At 37.6% G+C, this 23,390-nt stretch overlaps 1 protein-coding gene across 1 annotated transcript in view; it reads right to left on the bottom strand.

Moving 5' to 3' along the window:
- The window catches only part of LOC110378055 (pikachurin), a 166,258-nt gene that overhangs the window by 38,967 nt on the left and 103,901 nt on the right, over window positions 1–23,390 (bottom strand). Inside the window, exons 3-7 of the mRNA XM_064041099.1 lie at window positions 14,557–14,673; window positions 12,610–12,986; window positions 12,037–12,151; window positions 3,267–3,468; window positions 1,381–1,525 (exon numbers count right to left, since the gene is read on the bottom strand). Of these exons, the coding sequence (XP_063897169.1) occupies window positions 1,381–1,525; window positions 3,267–3,468; window positions 12,037–12,151; window positions 12,610–12,986; window positions 14,557–14,673 (956 nt within the window). The remainder of the gene's footprint in view (window positions 1–1,380; window positions 1,526–3,266; window positions 3,469–12,036; window positions 12,152–12,609; window positions 12,987–14,556; window positions 14,674–23,390) is intronic.

A 23,390-nucleotide genomic window follows, 5' to 3' on the forward strand; every position in this document is an offset into this window, starting at 1 on the left:
CCTACGCAATGGTACTAGAATCAACACTGTTGGACAGGGTACCAAAACGCCCATCGTCCTTTAAAAGGTTTACTTAATTCGTTGTTAAATCTTTTCAAACCTGAAAAGCAAGATATGCTTACTTTGACAATACATAGTGACAGAATATGACAATCATAGTTCTCAGCTTAGCATCTGAGTGCCTAAAACGAGTTCTGCACTTTAACGCTGTTAAAATGTAAATCATAACTCAACGAAAGAGCTTTTGCCAACTCGCAGTCAGCACTTGTATTTAATTTGGCAGTTACCTACTTACATCTTTAACGCGGCACTAAGGACCAATTTTACTGCCTTAGAATAAGTAGAACTGGTTAAAATAAATGTCACTTATATTTTATGCTGGAATTGAATAAAAGCGCTCTATGTGCAAGTGAAGAATTGTAATAGGGTAAAGACTGAAACTCGATATTAAAGATAAAGTGAATACCTATATTATAAGAAGGCCTATGTCCAATATATTCTTAATTGACTGTAGATAATAAGGACACCTAAAGGACCGTTTTATCCTATCTAAATCTGATAAATAACATAAGCCTATATAAGTACCTAATCTATAGCACAAAAGCTACATCTCAATCACACTTCAGCAATCACAAAGCGACTAACAAACCGAGCGAAGGACTAAACTAAACGTAGCATTTTCTTTCAAATTCCAAAGGCGAAAGAAGCCCAGATTCCGTGCCTCTAAGTAAAACCTTCCACGGTCAATTGCTCCTAGCCGTTACTCTTGCAATGTGGACCGAACGGACAAAGAAAATAGAAAAAACAATTTGACTTTTCTTTAGGAGAAAAAAAAACGTTTTTTCAACATTTTTCAATCACAATAAATTGGTGTCGGTCCATTGGACAATGGTAACAAGTAAGGGTCTCAGCTATTTGAAATCATTTGGTATAACAGAATGGGTGTAAAGTGTCTGAGTTGAATTTGGGACTGCTAATTTGTTTCAATAAATACCGATGTGAAAATTTGATTGAAAATTGAGAGATGAGAAAATTATTATTTCTCCGTTTTAAAAGAAGTATGTATCCACAATAAGATGTATTTTTAAACAAATTATAAATGGTTTTGGTGGATACATGGCCAAAGTAAATAAATGCTAAATCGGCACCGTCATCTCGTTATCGGTGACGGTCCGGTGACGGTGGCGGTGGACAAACGTCGATAATTTTCATTCGACTATCTTACAGTTTCCTTCTTTTTAACTAGAGTTCCATGTTTAATTAAATCCGTAGTCTACTTCCCAAGTACTTGTTAGCAAGTCTACTCTGTAGTCAATCGACTACCTTCAGACACAAGTTATGTCTCGTGTATGGTCTTTGTCCAATTGTACTTTGTCTTACCTTAGACCGTCCCCGCACCCTCTTGCCGTTGTTCAGCCGGAGCCACGCGTCCCATCTGTGTCTGTACACGGAGATGGTGTTCCAGTGGCCAAGTCTCACTGGCTCCGGAGACCTGAGGATGCCGGCGCCGCTACCGCAGTCGAATCTGGTGGAAGAAGATGTTGTGATTGGTAAAAATTTTGCCAAAAATATAGGTAATTTGGGTCTATATTTAATTATAATTCTGTTTTTCTATTCTTTTTAACGAAGTCATGTTTCAAAAGTCTTCAATGGAACTCGATCGTTGTGAAAGTGGCTCTTCGATTTTGCGGGTTAGTTTGCAAACTCTCTAATTTGTAGAAAAAATAATTTCGTTCTAAATAACATTTTATATGTAGGTGACTATATACTAAAAATATTGCTTTCTAGAGCTTCAAAATACCAGGTCAAAATAAAAAGGTAAAACCGTGGGTAAAACATTCTCGCACAAGTACAAAAACCTTACTTCTAAAAACCTCTTTCTTGAACTTCCGCAAAAAAAATAAAAACGCAACAACTGCAGCCAGGAAACCACAGTTTCAATCCACAGATTTAATCCCAGCTTCATTCCACTATTGTGAACTTAAGAACAATGCTGGTTAATAATGGATAGAATATAATCCGGATCGATATTAATACCGGACTGCACCCGGATAATTAGAGCCGGGCTAATTAACGGCAGCTATTGAAGATCCGGTCTGATCAGCATTTCGAAAATCAAAGAGGGAATACTGAAATGAATTGTGGTGCCTGGATTTTAGCTACAATTGTTAAATATTGTAAAGGAGGAATAAAGATTTTTATCAATGCCTAACACTTATTCGGAAATGTAAATTCTCTCAATTAAAAGGCATTAAACAATATAAAACTTTCTGTTCTACAGAGTAATATCTAGGTCTTCCAAGTTCTTTTGCTGATTATATTACAAAATTAATCATACAGTATGTGTGTTTTCAAACACTGTAAATAAAATCTATTTATGCTTTTTGTACAATGCCAGTGAACTGGCAATTCAATAGTTCATTTTATTTAATTTTTAACGCATAACGGGGCATTATATTTCTTTTCATAAATCGATACGTTAGTAGTTTTGGGCGTTACAGGGTTAGTATATTTATTATGCCTGATTTGAACCGATCACCCCTAAAAGCTTATAGAAAAAATAACACATGCTCATTCCCACACCACAGGGATTGACTCCCTTCGTGTCCAATACCCACTGACTATTTACACACACATGTAAAGGCCCCAAGTAGATTTGAATGTCTGTGTGTCACCCTCAATCCCCGAGGTGACCACTAGGCTAATATAAACATGAAGCACTCCCCGGTAAGTGGTTAACCGATATCGTATGCTAAGGCAGTGCACTTTACTTGAAAAGGTCGTTGACCAGTGCAAGTATCCGTGAATGCAAGGGAGTGTTGCAATGTAGTGGGGATATTGCACCCTGTTTTCAGGGTAATTGAATTTGGTATGAGACTTGTGTGGTGTCGTCGTAAGAAGTTGTAGTTTATTTGTGAGATGGGATTAAGTGTTTTTACTTTGCAGTCTATTTAAATTGGTGGCAATTAGCTGATTTAGTCCCATCCTTTTTACATGAGATATAGTGCATCGTCTTATTTTGCAAAACATGTAAGCATTGACACCTTGGTACAATCAGGCACTTAGAAATGAAGTCGAATTTATTCAGCTATTCCATTATTATTATTCCCGAAGGCAGGTTTATTTTACAGCAATGTGTACAGACAACATTATTAACAAGATTGAAGTAAGATTTACAGCAAATCAAGGTGTTTATTTATTGCTATTAAATTATCAACATCCAGAATTCTAAATTAAGATTTAATATTGGTTAGATAGTATCTCACCTCAATTCCACATGACCATTCCTCAGCATTAATGCCAAATAATCCCCAGACAGATCATCATGTTCGCCAGTCAGCAGCAACACGCCGCGCGCCCTCTCCGGCCGAACGCGTACACGTACGCGAACGCGCTTGTACGCGCCGCGTAACGCGCGTAACGCGAGCCATGACGCGCCCGAAAAGCGCGGCGTTGATACGCGACCGTCTGAAAGAGAAGATGAGGTTATTTTCAGTCTAAAAATGGGGAGGAAGTCTGATAACCAGTCTTACGTAGGGGTGTTGGGTTGACCGGGTAACTGAGTTGAGGAGGTCAGATAAGCAGTCGCTCCTTGTAAAACACTGGTACTCAGCCCCACCGTTTAGACGAAGCCGGCCCCGATAGTTGGGAAAAGGTTACATGATGATAAAAATGAGCAGTAAGGTAGGTATCACTCAAAAAGACTATGTAGTACATAGTTTATAACATTATTCACTACAAACAAAGTTCTAAATAGATTTGCAGTCGGAGATAGACTGAACTATAAAAGGTTTCGGTACATAATTTACACGTGCAAGGCAGAGGCGTAAGATACGTGCTCACTTCCTAACATAGCCTTCAAATCCTCAACGTGCCCAAGGTAGGTAAATGTTCAACAGGTTATGACTAAAGAAAATTATCCAGATAAGCAAGTACAACTCATAACATTTTCCTTCAACAACATAATATAATGCTGGGTACACGGGTACAACCTTATACAATCCTGAATGAGGACCTTTTAAACACACCTATTTAAGTTCTTCGACAAACATAATCCTATGTTCCTTACCTACAGGAAACTGTTTACTCATCACACTTTTACACAAATCCCATTGCTGAGAAATCATCAGTGGGACCCAGCAGGGCCAAGGCCTGCCGGGGCTGCGAGATTGTTCGAAAGAGTTACAGCGGCCCTGGTACATAAAAGGCCTACGATGAATGATTTCCCACAAAAAGACCTTTAAACCGCACCTACTTAGAACATAATCCTATATATTCCTTACCTACATTAAAGTGTTCACTTAACACACTTTTACACAAATCTCATAGCCAAGAAAACTCTAAACACCATCAAAGTGCTTCCCTGAACATCGTCCAATGTTAAAGTAACAACAGTGCTTAGAAAACTTTCATTGTTTTACTCCTCTTGACCTTGGAGTAACGGTGGAAATTGTACCTTGAAAACTGCTATAAAAACGTAAGGAGGATGCTATTGACGGAATAAATTCCATAAAGGTGAAATGAGAGGACCTTCACAAGACTTCAGGAGAAAGTTACGAGTTTCTTCTTTATTCAGTAGCTATGATATGCATTTATTTCTTCTTTATTGCAAGATCTTTCTAAAAATATACTAGAATGACCTAGAATACTTAGGGTTTATTTTTTTATTTATTCTTTATGTACAAAAATGCTACATTGGCGGACTTAATGCCAGCATTCAGTCAACCATCGGGTAAAAGGGAGATTATTATAATTAGGGTTGCTTGTCATATTCATGTAATTTTGTCAGCTATCAAAATATTCTTAATATATTCTTGTTGGTTCTTTTACCCATATACTGGGTAGCTGTGATTTAATCGATTTATAAATCAAATTATGACATATTGGAAATAAACGATGAAAGAATAAATTATGACTACGGAACATAGGCCCAAACACATTTCCATAGTTCAAGCCACCATTTCTATAGTTCAAGAGCTGTTCATTATTTCCTGATTCTACTCAGACTTACCATCTACCGAGTAACCAACATTTCATTTCGAATTCTTATCACATTGCAGAACATATCTGAATGTTCAATTTCCGTCCACACGAACTCCCGTACTGACCGTAAAGGGTTATTATATTAAGTGTGTTTGGTCAAGGAGTGGTATAGAAGCCGATAGAATTTTATAGTACTGTCATAATACACTCTTTTGCAAAAAAAACGGGCACCTATGCGAAATCTTAGTTTTAAGGACTTTACGTGTATTTCAAAGGGTTTTTATGATTGTAGCATGTTTCTAGCATCACAAGAGTTAGCCGAGGATGCGTGAGAGTGTATTCTAAATTTGAATTTTGTACAATTGCTAAGAAATTCGTTACACCTTGTTTTGGACTAATTGTTAGCAGAAAGTTCGTCGGTGTTTTGAAAAGTTTTTGAAGTGATTTTCTGAAAAATCATAATGCAGTTTTAATTAATGATTAATGTACTTTTTTATTATATCAAAACATTTTTGAAAAACTATGCGTATTTGATAAAATTTTTACCTGCTCTAAACGGGCTATACTGATGATTGATGACAATGTTAAGAGTTTCGGTATTTGAGTGTAAAGCGTTGTATTGTTTAGATATTGTACCCACGTGTTTTGAAATATCGCTTTTTCATAAATAAACACTATTTAGAAGAGTATCAGTACCTTTGGCGCGACAAAACCAATTTAAAGTAAGCAGTGCCGATCACAACTCGTCTCCTATCGCACTTTGACATTTAAAAAATACCAAATTTTGCAATAAATGTTATAATTAACCACATGAAAAATGATGAGGAGGGTTAAAGCTATCTAAAAAGTCAAATTATTGCCGCGTTGAAGCTCTCGATAACTCCATAGGTATCGGGTTACTCAACGATGATTTAAGCAAGAAAGTGCTGTAGATGCCAGGAAATCTCATTGTAGGCAAGTTTATTTAATAAAATGTCCGTGGGATGAAAACACGCTATTTGAACGCTCAGACTCATAGATCTTCAGAGGTCTACGGAGTTTCCCAAGAGACGAGGTTGTTTAAAAATCAGTGATTACGAGACCTTAAGACCTCGTGCTCACAGTCTATGTGCTATTTTCTATATTTTGTAGAATTTCAAGACTTTTAAAAATGTCAAAGTCTGATAGGAGACGAGTTTTGATCGGCACTGCTTACTTTAAATTGGTTTTGTCGCAGCTCAAAGTACTGATACTCTTCTAAATAGTGTTTATTTATGATAAAGCGATATTTCAAAACACGTGGGTACAATATCTAAACAATAGAACGCTTTACACTAAAATACCGAAACTCTTAACATTGCCATCAACCATCAGTATATCCCATTTCGAGCAGGTGAAAATTTTATCAAATACGCATAGTTTTTCAAAAGTGTTTTGATCCAACAAAAAAGTACATTAATCATTAATTAAAACTGCATTATCATTTTTCTGAAAATCACTTCAAAAACTTTTCGAAACACCGACGAACTTTCTGCTAGCAATTAGTCCAAAACAAGGTTTAACCAATTTCTTAGCAATTGTACAAAATTCAAATTTAGAATACACTCTCACGCATGCTCGGCTAACTCTTGTGATGCTAGAAACATACTAAAATCATTAAAACCCTTTGAAATACACGTAAAGTCCTTAAAACTAAGATTTCGCATAGGTGCCCGCTTTTTTTGCAAAAGAGTTTATTTGTTTATTGCTTTTCTATCGGCTGATTTTCGATTTCGATTTCTGTGTTTGTATGTCTGTGTTATTTTTTGGATAAAAACGCTTTGAAATAGCCGCATTTATGAGCTCCATTGAACTATATTTTATCTACACTAATAACAAAGAAGAAAAAATGTATTTTAGTTTGATTGTTTGTAATGGATAAACTCAAAAGCTACTGGACTTATTTGAAAGATTCTATCACTGTTGGAAAGCTACACTCTTCCTGAGTAACATAGGCTACATTTTTATGTCGGTAAGGGCAGTAGTTCCCACGCGACTGAAAACAGCTAGTAAATAATAAACTTGAGCGGTGTATGTTTATGAGCAAGCAATGCAATTACGTACAAAACTTAGTACTTCGAAGGGATTCCACAAGGTCTTTAGCAATAGGACACCAAGTAGGTACCACGTCCTATAATTGGTACAATCAGGTTCAACAATGCAAACATGTTCCATAAATAATTAGTTGTGACAGCTAAGGGTTCATCTCAAACGTGTTAGCGCCACGAGATTAAGGGTCCGTTCAGACAGATTGTATCGGAGAGGAGAGCAAATTCTTAACACGTTGAAAATCGAGTACTTAGTATTTGTAGTAAGGTTTATTTTTGCATATGCATGTGTCATTGTTTTGTAATGCTTTTGTCATTAAGAATGGATGAGGAGCTAATCGGCTCCGATTGCGTACTTTTTCTCGGACTTGCACGCGTTTGCTCCGATTGCATGTTCTTTAACGCTCATGCAGCCGATCGGAGCCGATTCTGGTCTGTGTGAAAAGGAAAATGCGCGCCAATACTCTCGGAGCCGGTCTGTGTGAACGGACCCTTGGCGGCACGAGATTAAGTGTCGTACATAAACGTAGCACTTGCGTCGTCGAGTGTACAATCTCACCGACTAACAGGGATTTGCATGATCTGTGTACAGTCGCGCTGCCTGGATTAGCTCCGAATATATTAATATTATATCCGTCCATATTCAAACAAAGCATTTGTTCGGCATTTTGTGTGCTTTGAAAACATGAAGCTCGGATAATGGGATTCCGTTTCAAACAAACCGGTTGTTACGTCAATAGAGAAACTTGATCCAAATGTTTTTGTCGGTAAAAATTTTAGTCATTAAAAATCGCTAGAGACGGCAAAAGTTTTAATATTTCAACATCAATTTGATTCTTTATCTTCAGCTATAATTCGTCACAATTCATTAGGGGACGAAAAACAAAACCGTTTCAAACATCCCCTAGTTAGAAGTTGGTATAAAAGTATGACATGGCGTAAGTCATTGGGAATGTATAAAGTTCAAACAGAATGGCAATAAAACATTTAGCAACAAAGTAACGGAGCGCTATTACACGAACGTTTAGGGGTTATAAACAAATGTGCCCACATCTGTACGAAGGGAAATTGAGTCATTTCACCAAGCCTCCGTGCAGCGAGATGAGATATCTTAATTATGAGAAAGACACGCCACGTCTGCAATAAAAGCAGTCTGGCACCGTTTGTCATTGCCTTTGTACCCAAGCTTATATAAAATGCGCCTCATCTGGCTCAGGTCAAATGTTAATTAGATTCCATATTTTTGGCCCTATTGTGCTAACTTTGTGAATCAGCAAGTCTATTTACTTATAAATAAATCAATGGATTTTTGCAAGACCTCTGCAAACTATAAGTCGAATTATTTAAATCGGTTTAACGATTCACAAAACTTAATAGACAAAAAGTTTAAGAGACATCGAGGTATCCTATTCCGCGGAGCAGACAATTCGATAAATAAAAATATTGTCAAAAGATTTGAAAGGAGAAGGTTGAAACTGTGGCAATAATACAAAGGTAATAAAAGTTCAATAGGTGTCTTTCAGAGATGAAGTATACAAGGTAGCTATAATTCCTGCACCATTTGTGTTCTTTTTTCTCAAATCTATTTTACATTCAAAATCACTAAAACATAGCAACAAAATGAACAAAACAAGTAGGTAAATCGAAGCTCAACTTCGTAAGTCACAGCATGCAGACGAGAACAAACACAAATAGGAAAACCTGCTACAAATTCAGCCAGCGCTGTGTACAAATCAAGTTTTGCATGATTCAGACGCCGTAGGTGCAGATAATTCAGCTATTTTCTCGTACATTTCCCCCAGTCTAGTGTAAGTACGTCCAGGGGCCGTAGATCAAGGACCCTTGATATTACTTAATATAATTCAAGCGCCCTGCATTCTTCCAGAGACGTCGATTAAGGGAGGCGAACACTAGGGGTCGGTAATCGAAAAATCGGGGTGACTCAGTTCACGCAACGGTACGCCGCCGTCGGTGTCAAGAGTTGTGATTCCCGTAAAGTTAGGAGCAGGTGAATTTTACTCGTAACTTACTTTTAATCGATTCGAGTGATACGCCGAGTTGTTTTTTTTTTGTTTCTTTGGAATAATCTTGTCTGTTATTGTAAGATACAATGTGATTTCTAGCACCTTTGAATACCTATAGCATTTTCGGCAAGTTAATGAATGTGTATATATACGAGTACCTCTGGGGTTGTTTTATCTCGTAAACACACTACTTAATAAACATTACACTCATTTCCCTAATCCCTGATATCACCACTACTTTCGCTAACATCACAAAGTGCTCCATCACTCTCAATTTAATCCTCTTTCATGAAAAGTATCAAGTTTCATGGATGCAGGTAAACAGGTTTAATTTTAGAGTGAATTCACCATAATCGGATCACGTTGTGCTGGAGGCAACTCAATAACAACTGTCAGGGTAAAGTTGGGGAAGTTGGGGCGTTGCGGAAGTGGTCCGTTGGTAATGGCGGCCGTGTACCTTCCGGCTTGCGTTATGTAACCTACTTGGTTGCTGTGTGATAGTTGGACTCAGAAGGAACATAGTGTAGACGGAAATTACATGGACCATTTTCATGATCATAGTATATTTTTTCTTTCTTCGAAGAAGAAAGATAAATACTGAGATGCAGAATTAGTTGGTATCTGTTTAAAAGCTGCTCGTTTAATGCAGTAATGGAATACTTGATGAGAGAAGGGTGACAGCATTCGAATATTACCATAGAAATTCAAATCGGAAAAGTCGGGATAGCTAGATAATTAAAAAAGTGTCTTAGTACATAGACCCATTTTTTTGTTAAGCTTCTGAAATTCTCTTCGCAGTGAAGCGTTCGACTGCTAAATCAATTTCTCTTTACCTTGTAATTGACAGTAACCAGACCTCGGATTCTTATTGGCGTTAGAATTTCGAATTTTGTTGCCTCAAATCTTTTCAGGCGATATTTTTGGGATTTTTGCTCCGCTACGGGCTTAAATTACTTGTATGAAAGGTGGATCATTATTTTGTAGAGGGATTTTTTCCTGTTATTTCCTTGCTTTACACATTTTTGATGATGGCTTAAAATTCAATATCCACTTGGGTAGTGTTTCAGGTCTTCCATCGGGTTATGAAAGTGAAGGAATAGTGAGTGCACTTGTGTCTGCGCAAATAGTGCACTATAATATGTCATGTGCAGCTGACTGGCTGAAATCGACCTTGAATGCCATTATTATCGCCAAGTAAATAGAATTAACCTTACTTTTACATTCTTAGCTTTTATTATGCAAAACTGCTGTATTGCTCTACAATTACTCTTGTTAACTGTTTGAAAGTCACAACTTTAAAGGTCACCTCAATAATACCTGAACTTTGTGAACATCAATATTGAATATTGTTAACAACTATGTAATTATTATTGACGTCAGGTAGGTGGAGACTGGTCCTAAAACTTTAACAGAATCAAAAGTTTCAGTATTGAGTATAGCAAGTAAAATAAAAAAAGACAGAAAAAAATAGAAAAGACATATAACTGATCACATATGCTCTAGGATATAATACCTTCATATGTTGAGGATGACGATGAGTTGTGAGCTAATTCTTGAGAATCATCATAACTAGGTAACAAGTCTTTTTAGTTAAACGCGTGCAGTAAGTAACTCGCAATAATAATGCGATCACCAGTAAGATGGACCGAATAAATAAAAGCTACAATAAATGTCTCGTTATGAATGCATGAGGAAGGCCGTCAAAGAAGAGAGACGGTAAGTTTGTAAAGATTTCTCTATCAACACCTCAAGCGATAACCACGACCACTCTATCAAGCGTGAAACCGACAAGGCAGAAGACTAATGCGATTAGAATACCTAACCAAACAACGATATAAACTCCTGTATCGCTCAACTTGTACGTACAAAACCAAAACAAGTCGATTAAACTCCGCCATCTCAAACAGTTTGTAAGCACTTCAAAAAGCAATAATTCAAAATGGCGGCCGTTCATTGGCCGATATTCAAACTCTTTGGTAAGCATTATCTTTTGTGGGCCTGTTAATTGCTCCCATTGAGTTTTACTTTGAATTTAAAGGATATTGGGGGAGTGAGACTTTGTTTAGTTGAGCAAATAATTGTTCGGAAAGACTTGATTTACAGTTTTAACGCTACGACCAAAACATTCAATGCCATCATTTATAGTCATTATTTGCGAACCAATCATAATATTCATTATGCAGAAAAATGTAGGTTCGAATTCTGGAATGCCATTTAAATATTTGTCCGGGTCTAAATTCCGAAGGCTTGGCGTACCGGTCGAACGTTTTCCATTGCCTTTCGTGGTCGTGAAAATTACGACCGAAGCTCAAATATTCGCTCTAATCTAAATCTGTTGATTTAGGCTGACGTGCTTCGACTTTGAAGAACCAATAACTGCTAATCGATATGAATTATCTGTTTGTAAAATCTTTAAAGTTATTGATATAACGGTATCGGTGAGTCGCAGTTATATTAAAGCTAGATATTAAATGTTTGGGTAACTGCGCTGTTGGTTTATCGATTGATTGTCAACTCCTAGTAAATTTCTGCCTTAGTTTAGGTGTCTGTCATTTTATTTAGGAAAGAACTACGTTACGTAAGATATGTGCATCGATCGTAACTATTCTATCACTTTCTTAATGACTATGCTAACGACTGGTATATTTATAAAGCGAGATATCTAGACAATACTATCGAAGTCATGACCTGACTGTAATCTACCAAAAGCAGTATATTAGATGACATTGAGACTGCTATCGAACAATAAGTTACACACAATATTAGGTGTGTCATATGTACTTAATTGTATGTCCATTCTGAAGGGAGGAAGGAAGGATATTCATACAATCATTTATTTGCGTTCCACAAGTTTGTCACTGGTTACAATAGGCTTACAGATAGCTTAGTACAATTGTGGACCCTGTTATGGCACAAGGATGTTTGATAATGATTATACCATCTAGACTAAGTAAATCACTCACCAGGTTTGCAAGTATTGGGGTTACCGGCGCAAGGGCACCGTTCGTTGCTACAACTATCACAGTCACAGGCCTCGACTGCCGCCGTCCATGGGGGAGATGCTGTCGCTCCTGGCACCTGGTTGGAGAACAGATAGTATTGAAGATCATCAAGGATAGAAAATATGCCAATTGATTCTATATTTAATGTTACTCGACAGGCTAAAAGTTGTGTTACTTTTATTTGATGCGATTGTATAAAGGTAAATTATGATTATGTGGATATAGGAGATCTATTTACTTGGAGACCATAATGATGAATTCTCCAGCAAAACTAATGTGAGATATTTTAAATCAAGACTCTTTTCGACTGACACTCTACAAATACTTTATAGGGTGACCGATCATTACTTATAATTCAAAGCTTAAGTTAAAGTAGGCCTCAAACTCCAATAACAAACTTTTAATTGAAAACCTCAATCCGTCTAGTCTAGCTCAAAGTATTATCAGCAAAATGTCACAACGTCTTACTTTAAAATCGATAGTACTTCGGCAATCTGCGGTAACCTTTCCAACAAACTTGTTGTTAGTACTTACTTTCTGTTCTAAACTAGGTCCGAGCGTTGTCACCTTCGCGTCACTTGCTTCCAATAAATCATCTTTGACTTCATCAGCAATGATATTCAAGTCCGTTTTACTAACTCCGTCCTCTATTAGACTTTTCAAACCATCCACTTGCTTAGATTTCTCTCCCGTATAAGTATAATTTGGTGTACTTCTCGTGTTATAAACTATTGGCAGTGTGGTTGTAAGTCTTTGCGTTCTGTCATCGTCGATATGTTTTAAGCTAACAGTAGGTTTACTTATTCTATTGGACGGTGCTATTTCTAGTTCTGCTGAGAAGGACACGTCCTTTTGATATAGAACGTCTTCGTCCGCGTCTGAGATGTCGGTTGCTCTTGTAGCGTTTAGCTCTGTGGAAAAATAACTTATGTTAGAGAAGAATGAACCTTGATACAACCATAGGTTGACTATTATTATTTGAGCAAGTTTTAGCTCCTTATAAGTCGGATATTAAGGTTTTAAATTATCTCGGGCTATGTTAGAAAAGGTTTATATGACTTCAAAGTTTTATAAGCAAAATTGTGGTTGCCCATGCAACTACCGCTCTAGCGATACGACTCATTGTCTGGTCGTCTTATGGGATTTACAACAGATTTATATTATTATCTATAGGAGTAGTGTGATTTTTCCAGATTAATAGTCAGTAAAAATGTTTTAAGAAACTTTAACAAACGATACTCAAGAATGAAAACATGAAGCGTTACAGTAACACTGAACTATGTTCCGTCTATTCAAAGAGCAGTGTATTCAAGTGCCGAACTAAGTTTGTGGAACCACATAGGTACACAAAACGCTACCTACATATCTCTCGATTCTACAGAATCGAGTACGAGAGAAATCGATTCATGTGACAAATCGAGTTGTACAATTCTATGATGTCGGTGGAAAGACATTGTTCCTTCTAGGTATTCTCTAGAACGATTTAATGTTACTACAAAGATTTTGTTACATAATCGTACACAATATTTGCTTTGCTAAGTTTTATTTGTGCTATTCGATATTTTTACATAATTCTAGGTAGAACAGAAACAGGTCTTTTAAAAATCAGTTATTTTTTCTTTAAATAAGGGTCGATTCTGCTTTCGATCTGAGGGATAAATTGAATGGTTTGTCATATTTTTTGTCGATTGAAAAATCGGCCCTTAGACTGATAGATTGATTGGTCACATTGTGATAATTAATTTTATTTTCTTTATCAACGTCACTGTTGTTGAATGGAACTACTATATTCCATTACTCTTTCAGTTGATCTGTTATATAGCTTTTCTTCGATATGTAAAGTACCCTACGTCCTTGTAAGTAACACTGATGAACTCAGTGGACTGTAAACGTAGGTATAGCCATTAGCTCATCATAAATTCATCTCTCGTCAAGTCTATCGACCGGAGAGCTTTGAGGAGCTGTGCTACCATCATCGAGATGGCACTAGTCTTTTTTTTTCTTATCGAGATGTAAGAAATGCTGTGTCTAAGTCTGAAAGAGTAGTTTGATAAGGAACACTGGGGAATTTGTTTGGAGAGTAGCATTAATAAGTTCTTCTGAATATATGTTTTTCTAGTAAACACATTTATTTAGGTATCTACATTATTATGTAAAGATTCAAATTCATGAACCTACAGTTAGAGCCCTCCTCAATGAACAGAAAAAAAATAACTTCTAGCTAGCCCGCATTTTACCCGCGTCCAGTGGGAACCACTTCGCGCATCTTAGTAAAAAGCCTTCCTACAGAAATGGGCTATCTAACACTGAAATACCTACTTTTTCAAATCGGACTAACAGTTAGCGTGCTCAAGCAAATATACAAAATTTGTATATAAAGCTCAATCAGCTTTATGTATTGTGATAGATTTGCTGGGATTCTAACATTATTCGCTAGCTCAACTACCAGGACAGCATCAACCAACAAGAGTTACAACTCACCTGAGCACCCATATCCATCGACGTTTAACACATAACCAGGGCCGCAGCCGCACTCGTAGGTGCCGTCATGCAGCTCGCGACACAGCTGCTCGCACGGACTGCCCTCGCCGCACCGCCCTGCAAGCACTGCACTTGTAACTATTCTATCTTTACGCGTGTATCACTGGGGGAGGTATACTAGTCTAGCGTTTAACACGTAACCAGGGCCGCAGCCGCACTCGTAGGTGCCGTCATGCAGCTCGCGACACAGCTGCTCGCACGGGCTGCCCTCGCCGCACCGCCCTGCAAGCACTGCACTTGTAACTATTCTATCTTTACGTGTGTATCACTGGGGGATAATAATATAGGTGTATATGACAATATTCTGGCACAATAGGGCACATAGATGCCCTCACTGCACTGCCCTGCAACCACTACACTTGTATTCTATCTTAACTTGTCTATCACTGGGGATCATGATATTGTTGATACGTTTATTGTGTAAAAAAAAAACAATCATAAAAGACAAAAACAGACCAGATATCAGATCAAGCTACAATTTGGGCACTATCTAGCTCGCGCCAAATATCTTTCCATTTTTGAAGTTAGTCGTTTTACTACAGTAGTGTTTTGTTTTTATTTTGTCGAGTATCGTAAAGTTAACAAGCGAAGCTTTTTGAAGATTCCTAGGAACAAATACGTAAGGATGTCTCCTTGGTTGATGGTTATTTTTTGTGACGCAAAGTTATGACAACTACAACAAAATACATAATGAAAAATGTTTAAAAATATGAAAGTAATCTTAATTTGATAGAAATCTATTTTCATCTGTACTGTAGTTCAGAACCTAGACACTAGTAATTATAGTACGTAGACAAAATTAAAACCTACGAACCAATTTGACAGTTTCAATACGAAGACTCAAAGAGAATCCAGAATTTTTAAAATAATGTTCTCAAACGTTGGCGCGCTTCATTCCATTAGCCCAGAATTATAAAGTTAATTAGAAATCTTATCACGTTCTTTGACATCTCAGATTAGGGACAGATTACTCAAAGGCCAATCATTAAACCAAGGAAATATCCCTCACTTTCGTAATATTGTTTTATTCTTCCTATCCGCTGAGATTTTTGGACGATGATCAAATTATTACGCGATAGGCCTTAATTCGAAGTTACGACCAACTTTTCGACTGAAACTTAGATTTCGAATTGAATCCTTTTGTTGAAATAATTTTGTACGTTTTAATTTATACATATATACTTTAAACAGAAATTCTTTGTCTGTTTTTGAACTAAAGGCTCCGAAACTGTGAAACTAATTTGAAAAATTATTTCACTTCTGAGAAGCCATTCTATTTCAAACTATACTACTTTATCCGGGTACGGGAAGAACTGATCACTGGACGCAGATAAAACCGTCAAAAACAGCTAGTGAGAGATAAACTATTAGACATATACGTCATACGTAGAACATAAACTAAAACTGTATATATAGGACTCCACAGGTTTGTAAGCCGAAAATTTTGCAAAAATGGAGCCAGCATCCCAAACGACCGTTATAAATGATCCAGACTGAGAAAAATGAGCAGACCATTACAAAATAAATGTCAAATGAGGTAGGATTACATCATGTCTCGGTACCCTCCCTTGTACGAAGAAAATAATCGCCGTAGATCAGTTATATGACGTACAATGGTCTTGTTGGACGTGTTCTTATGTAGATTTATTTATTTATTTAATGAAAAAAGTAGCTTGGATTAGATTGTCAGGTATTTATATATGAAGCCACAAAGAATATTGTTATTTGTTTGATTACGTAAAGACTTGAAACTTAATCTGCCTAGTTTTTTCTCAACTATGTTGCGGCCGGCTTCCAGTCTAACCTGATGAAGCTGAGTACTAGTGTTTTACAAGGAACGACTGCCTATTTGACCTCTGCAACCCAGTTACCCGGGCAACTCAATACCCGTCGGAAATACTGGTTATCAGACATTCTTACTTAAGATGTTCAAACGAAATCTACAGTGGCCAAAAGAAAAGCGCATTATATGAGAGGGTTTTCGAACATTTTCTTTGTACATCAAACTGACTTTTAACCCTTCAACGAGCGAAAATCAAATGCTACAAAATCAAGGAGTAACTCCCTTGTCTTCACTTTAATCGAATAAAAAGGGTTAACGGAATGGCATGTAATTAGTTGACACTTACTCATTTTGTTCATTTACAGGAGGGGCGCGGCTGAAAGCTTTTGACACGCGCAATAGCACACCACCCCTTATTTTGTTTGTACTTTTCTTATGATATACATTTTATGTAGATATTTCTAGACTTAATATATAAACTGTGATTTTGGTTTGAAGAAGACAGTCTTGTGCTGGTCTATAAAATAATTGGTTGGTGTTTGCAGCCTTTAGCAGCAATTACTAAGTTCTGTATTGGAGTAGCTTACGCCTTAGGCGTTTTCTACCAGTCTACTTTTGATGGTGGTAAAATAGCAGTGGGTACAAAGCTTGTTTGAGACTATATAGAAAATTAGAAATTATGCCCTTAAGTTGCAACTGAAGACGTTTTAGAATTTATTTACTAATTAGTTAAGAAGGTGAGATTAAGGGACGCAAACCATCACAAAATTAAAATTCACTGCAAATAAGACATATCTTCATTCTACATAACTAATAGAGATGCTGTATCTCCGCGATTTTCGTCCAATTTCCTCAATAAGCGATGACCGTAATAACTCGTGCGTGGTTGTGTGTTTAACCCTTGTTTGCTCTCTATACTGAGGCAAGAAGGTGATGACTTGATTACGGTCACACAGTGGTCGCTAGCTATCAACACTGGACTTTAGAGCAAAATAGATGTGTAAAATGTGCTATTTTATGACTTTTTCTATAGTTTTATGTGGATAGAGGAGCGAATTTAGGCCAAAATACAATCCGAAGATGTAGAAGAAAAATGGTTTTGTTGCTTTGAAGTCTTTGAGAAGTTTGACTGTTAAAAATGCAACTGTAACTAAACATAGAGTTACATACGCTTATTTCTCTAATACGTAGGAGTTACTTTATACTAAATACTGCATCTTGAGAGTTGAATGTAAAATTATAGCACCGAAAAAGAAGTACATAATCAAATTAGTGCAACCAATTCCATCGGTATCTTATTCTCTGTAGTTTTGTGAACTTTAGAAGCGACAAAACAAAAAAGTATATTAATTTACCTCGGCCTCATTCAAATATTTTAATATTCGAGTCAATTACATAAAAGAGCACTGCACCACTATAAAAATCACCATACAATCACGGCTCACAAGTGCGGCGTGACGAATACACAGCGTAAAGCGCTTGACACAAAGCGCTGAACATGAAGGTGCTTCACCGTCGCACGTGTTAATCGATTCATCGAACGCGCTGATTTCATTAGCGTGTGTCATGAGCGCTGCCCAATTTATACACGGCAGCGATGTAATTCTGTTAGGTGCGTTTAAGGTGACTTTTTTAATGTTCCAGAGTTTTTGTCCTTAATGTACTTAAGTATGTAACGGGCAATATTTGAAACTGAGTTTTAGATTTTAATCATAATTAATTCTAAACGCCTACTTAATGATTTTGTCGTTTTCTAGCAGTCTACTTTTGGGTGGATAGAGAAATACATACACACAAGCAACAATTCAATAAATAAGATAGTACATATATCAACTGAGAAAAGTCTACTGCTAGATATGTGACCCCGAAGCATTGTAAAAGATAAATTCTATCTATTCGCTTTCTATGAGTTCTCTTAAGCTTTGTCGCTTGCCTGATTTGCAGGAGAGACTTGACTTGCATTTAAAACGCTTTCAGCAAAGTGAGAGCACTGTACAACATCTATCAAACCGCTTTTACTAAAGCACGCAGCTTCTTAACTCATATTATAGCTTTCACAAAAGCACGTACTTAGTCTCTTTGTTCATATTATTACAAATAACTAAGGAAACAGATACAAAGAAGCACTTAGCTTCCAGAACATTGTCTTAGCTGCGAAATAACTTCGCACGTCGCCAAACTGTCACATGTCGTGGAATAATTAAAACAATCTATCAGAATTTAATCCTGCATGAATAGGGACACTCTCTTATATTTATTTATTTAGAAAAGGGATAGACATGGAGAACGAAATGCCTAGCGGAGGTGCCATAACGAAAAATCTCCTAATTAAGTAGCGCGACGAAATGCGGGTGTACGGAGGAACATTACTGTTTTCACCCTTATACGCCTTCTTTTTTTACGATGGTAAATTAAATGACCCCTCTCGCTGTGGGTTAGCAGAATGAGCGAGTGTCAGACTCTTACTGACTAAAACCATCGTGTTCCATCGTAGGACTTTTATGTATCAGGGCCGCGGTAACTCTTTCGAACAATCCCGCAGCCCGGCAGGCTTATGAGCCTTAATCAGGCCCGACCAATTTTTGTAACACCAAAAATCGTTGACCGTTGAAATCGTTCATCGTTTTGGTCATACCTACAGTACGAATTTGACCTACAAGAAGGCGCTTGACCTACCTGCACTATAGCATCTCTCATCATTCCTTACTCCGCGGGCATAGCTGTGTTAATTTGTGCCAGGGTAGCAGGGTGAGTGATCGTTTTAATATAAGCCGCTTTGATCTGCTGCCGCTTCACTGCTCTGAATAATATTGATATCGTGAATGTTCAAACGTTTTGTTGTTCGTATGTTTTGTGTTCCGGGTAATATGAAAAATTCTTAGGGAATGAGCTTTAGCGAGGCGTTAGAAAAAAGGTTGTGTTGACAAAAATTTTGGATAATATTTCCAATCTTTTCATGTAAAGAAGCTTGGACAAGCAATGGGACAGTAAAAAAACTGATGACGATGATGATGAGTTATTAGAATTAAGTAAAGGTTAAGCAAAAATCTCCGTAAAACCGCTTTTAGCCGTAATGATCTATCATCAGATTGATTTCAATTTAAATATTATTTTAGGTTGGCTAATTCTGGCAACAATTTAAGCTGGTATCAGCTTTGTGAATACTTTTACCTCACTTTAAGTGTATATGTAGAGTACTAGTACACTGTAGACTAAACGGTCGGCAGACAGTTGGGAATGGATTTTGTAAAGAAAATCTCAACCATCTTTGTAATGTGCGTCATCGATCGACATCTTCATACCGGTTTATGAGTCAAACAAAACTATCGGCCGACTAAAAGTTTGCAGAGTGCAGATACTCTAAATCTAGTCGAGTGTCACAATAACTTATTTTGAAAAGCTTATGAATGAAGAGAATGTGTGGAATGGAATACTCCAAGAGGCACAAGTAAATAAGGGATTGGTAAGAGAAATTAGCATGGATGAGGTAGAAAAAGCACTTGGAAGTATGAAGAATGGAAAGGCCTTGGGCCCTGATGATATACCAGCTGAGGTGTGGAAGGTGTTAAAGAAGAACGGATCTATGTGGCTGACTTTATTCTTCAATAAGTTGCTGCATGAAGAAGTCATCCCGCAAGAATGGTGCAGTAGTTCGCTAGTGCCCATCTTCAAGAATAAAGGGGATGTGCAAGATTGCGGCAACTATAGAGGGATAAAGCTCATGTCGCATGCTATGAAAGTATGGGAGAAAGTGATAGAGAAAAGAGTGCGAGAAGAGAGTGAAATTACCCAAAACCAATTTGGGTTTATGCCAGGTCGAGGAACAATGGACGCCATCTTCGCACTTCGCCAATTGTGCGAGAAGTACAGAGAATCGAGAATCTGCACATGGTGTTCATTGACCTTGAGAAAGCGTATGATAGGGTGCCTCGGGAAGTGTTGTGGTGGGCCATGAAAGAGAAAGGTGTGCCTGGGAAGTATGTGGAGTTAATTCGTGCGATGTACAGGCAGTCCTGTACTTATGTCCGATCGTCGGCCGGCAATACTGACCAGTTCAGTGTGGCTGTGGGCCTGCACCAAGGGTCGGCTTTAAGTCCTTACCTCTTCCTGCTTATTATGGACGCCTTGACGGCGGACATACAGGAGGAGGCACCCTGGTGCATGCTGTTTGCCGACGACATCGTCCTGGTTAGCGAAGACGGACCTGAGATCCAGAGCAGATTGGGGAGTTGGCAACAGAGACTGGAGAATGTTGGCTTAAAAATCAGCAGAACCAAGACCGAATACATGTTCTGCGATTTCGGCGGTCTCTCCAGTCCTGAAGCCATAGCGCTGGATAACGCACTTCTTCCAGTCTGCTCCGATTTCCGGTATCTCGGTTCGCTTATTCAGGGTGATGGCGAAATAGATCGGACAGTTACGCACAGAATTAACGCAGGATGGATGAAATGGCGGCAGGTAACGGGAACAACTTGTGACCCTCGTATTCCCCTTAAACTTAAGGGGAAAATTTACAAGAGTATGGTCAGGCCTGCTGTCTTGTATGGATCAGAGTGCTGGCCCACAAAAGCGACGAATGAAAGACAATTGCATGCGGCAGAGATGAGAATGTTAAGAGGTATGTGTGGAGTTACGCGAATGGATAGAGTGAGGAATGAGTATATACGAGGGTCACACTGAAAGTTTTTAGAACTGGCCACTTATAAACAATATAATAAAAAAATAATTCTAAAATTTGAAAATAGAACTCTTTGCCAATATTACTGAGTATATATTTAATTCATTTGTCATTTGTTTTACGATTTGGCGGCAAATTGAAAATTGTCTGTGTCACGTCAACATGAATTTAACACGAGAAAAATTTCGTGCAATGATTTTTTATGACTTTCGATGTCATTTAAGTCAACAAGAAAGTTATGATAGACTACGATTGGCCTTTCGCGATGAAGCCCCATCTCGTGCGACTGTTTACAACTGGTTTAATGAGTTTAAACGTGGTCGCACTAATCTCACTGATGATTTACCTGAGGGACGGCCTTCTACGGCGACGACTGAAGATAACATCTGTGTTGTGCGGCGTATTATAGAGACTGATAGAAGAGTGACCTATCAGCAGATTTGGACAAGCTTAGGCATCGTTATGAGTCAAGTGCACAAAATCCTCCACGAACATTAAGCGGTCAGGAAGCTTTGCGCCCGGTGGATACCTCATAATTTGACTGAGGCTCAAATCTCCATAGTGTGGATTGGTGCCGTAAAATGATTGAAAGATTTAACGGAGGTGACTAAAATGCTGTGTTCGACGTACTAACACTACAATAAAACATATAATAAAACTAATAACTGGCTAATGTAATCAGTTTCTGATTTTCTAAGAACTTTCAGTTTGACCCTCGTAAGAGGAAGTTTGAAAGTAGCGCCGGTATCAGAAAAACTGCGTGGAAACCGGCTGTCGTGGTATGGGCATGTGATGCGGAGGAATGAGAGTCATGTTGTGAGGAAGGTAATGAGTATGAACGTGGACGGATATAGTGGAAGAGGAAGACCAAAGAAACGATGGATGGATTGTGTGAAAGTAGATATGGTAAGAAAGAATGTTACTTGTGAGATGACGGCAGATAGAAGCGTATGGAAGAAGAAAACATGCTGCACCGACCCCAAATAAAATTGGGATAAGGGCAGGAGGATGATGATGTCACAATAACTTGTTCAAGGACTTCAGTGGTAGATTTAACATTAATATTTAAATCTTTAAAGCATTAGAATATTTAAACATCTTCCCTACCAAACCAACCCTCTAGATTATTACAAAGTTCTCGAATTAAATTTTATTTCTGTTGTCATTAGCTTAATTGGCCATTAAAATGTTTTAATGATAATTTTTCATCATTTACAAAGTATTAAGTGTATTTGCACAGTTCGTCTTTGATCCTTTTACGTTAAGACAGTTATAATCGAGTTTTTAGGAAGGTTACTTGTATTTTTAAGGAGAAATATTAAGCTTACAGGTTGAAAACCTAGACCATCATATATTTTGTTTTCTTACTAAGACCTTCAAAATAACATTGGATCTGAATACAAAATTCTAAACTTATGTCGAAAAAATATAGAAGTTCATTTTGTTCATATATTCGTAGCCACGCTACGCCGCTACGCCGTAGTCTCGTAGTGTCGTAGCATAGTTTGTGTGTTTCATTTGCGCTTCAGTATACATATATTTATGTGTTTGCTACGTGCGGTCCCTTGTCTCTCGAAATACGCTTTGGTTTATTATATACCAAGTAGTTTGTATATATTCGTATATGTGGCAGTATATACAGTTAAATAAACAAGTCTCGTAGGACTGGCTGTTGTCTTTAGGACATAAATAGTCGCTGTTCCAATTAATTAGTCTTTATGTGTCTGTGTGTTATCTTGTGTATTAACAATGTTTAATTTATAGAGCTTGGGAATATGTTTATTTATTACATAGCTGTATTTTCTAGAAGCGACATACTCATAAAAATTGTTACCCACACAATATGTACTTAGTAGATACTTCATACAATCTTGATGTCTGCACGAATTTCTTAAGCCTAGACAGATCAAGTCAGGACCAAACCTTAGTCGTACATAGGCCTTTTGAAATTCCAAATACGTTCCACAAACAAATTCTTTCTTTTAAATACAAATGGCTACTATTTTTCCTCTGCTTTGTTCAGTTGAATTCGCATTAGCGTGACCCCGACTTATTTGCTTATTTAGGCCCTTCGCCGTATATATTGCCTGCAATTAGTCCCTGTCGACTGGTAATGTTCGCAGGGCAAGCTCGTAAAAAAGTATTGTTTGTTTTTTATTTAATTTGGAAAACATTGAGGCCAGATTTTGAGGTTGGCGGTTGGAGGTTGGTTCAAACTTTGTCGAATTTCGCTGTTTAAGGGATTGTCGAAGTTCAGTCTAAGGAGTAAGGTAAATGAGTGGAGATGCAATAAAGCAGGTAGGTCAGGCGCCT

Source organism: Helicoverpa armigera, chromosome 24 (assembly GCF_030705265.1).
Source record: "Helicoverpa armigera isolate CAAS_96S chromosome 24, ASM3070526v1, whole genome shotgun sequence".
In the NCBI taxonomy this organism is placed as follows: Eukaryota; Metazoa; Arthropoda; class Insecta; order Lepidoptera; family Noctuidae; genus Helicoverpa; species Helicoverpa armigera.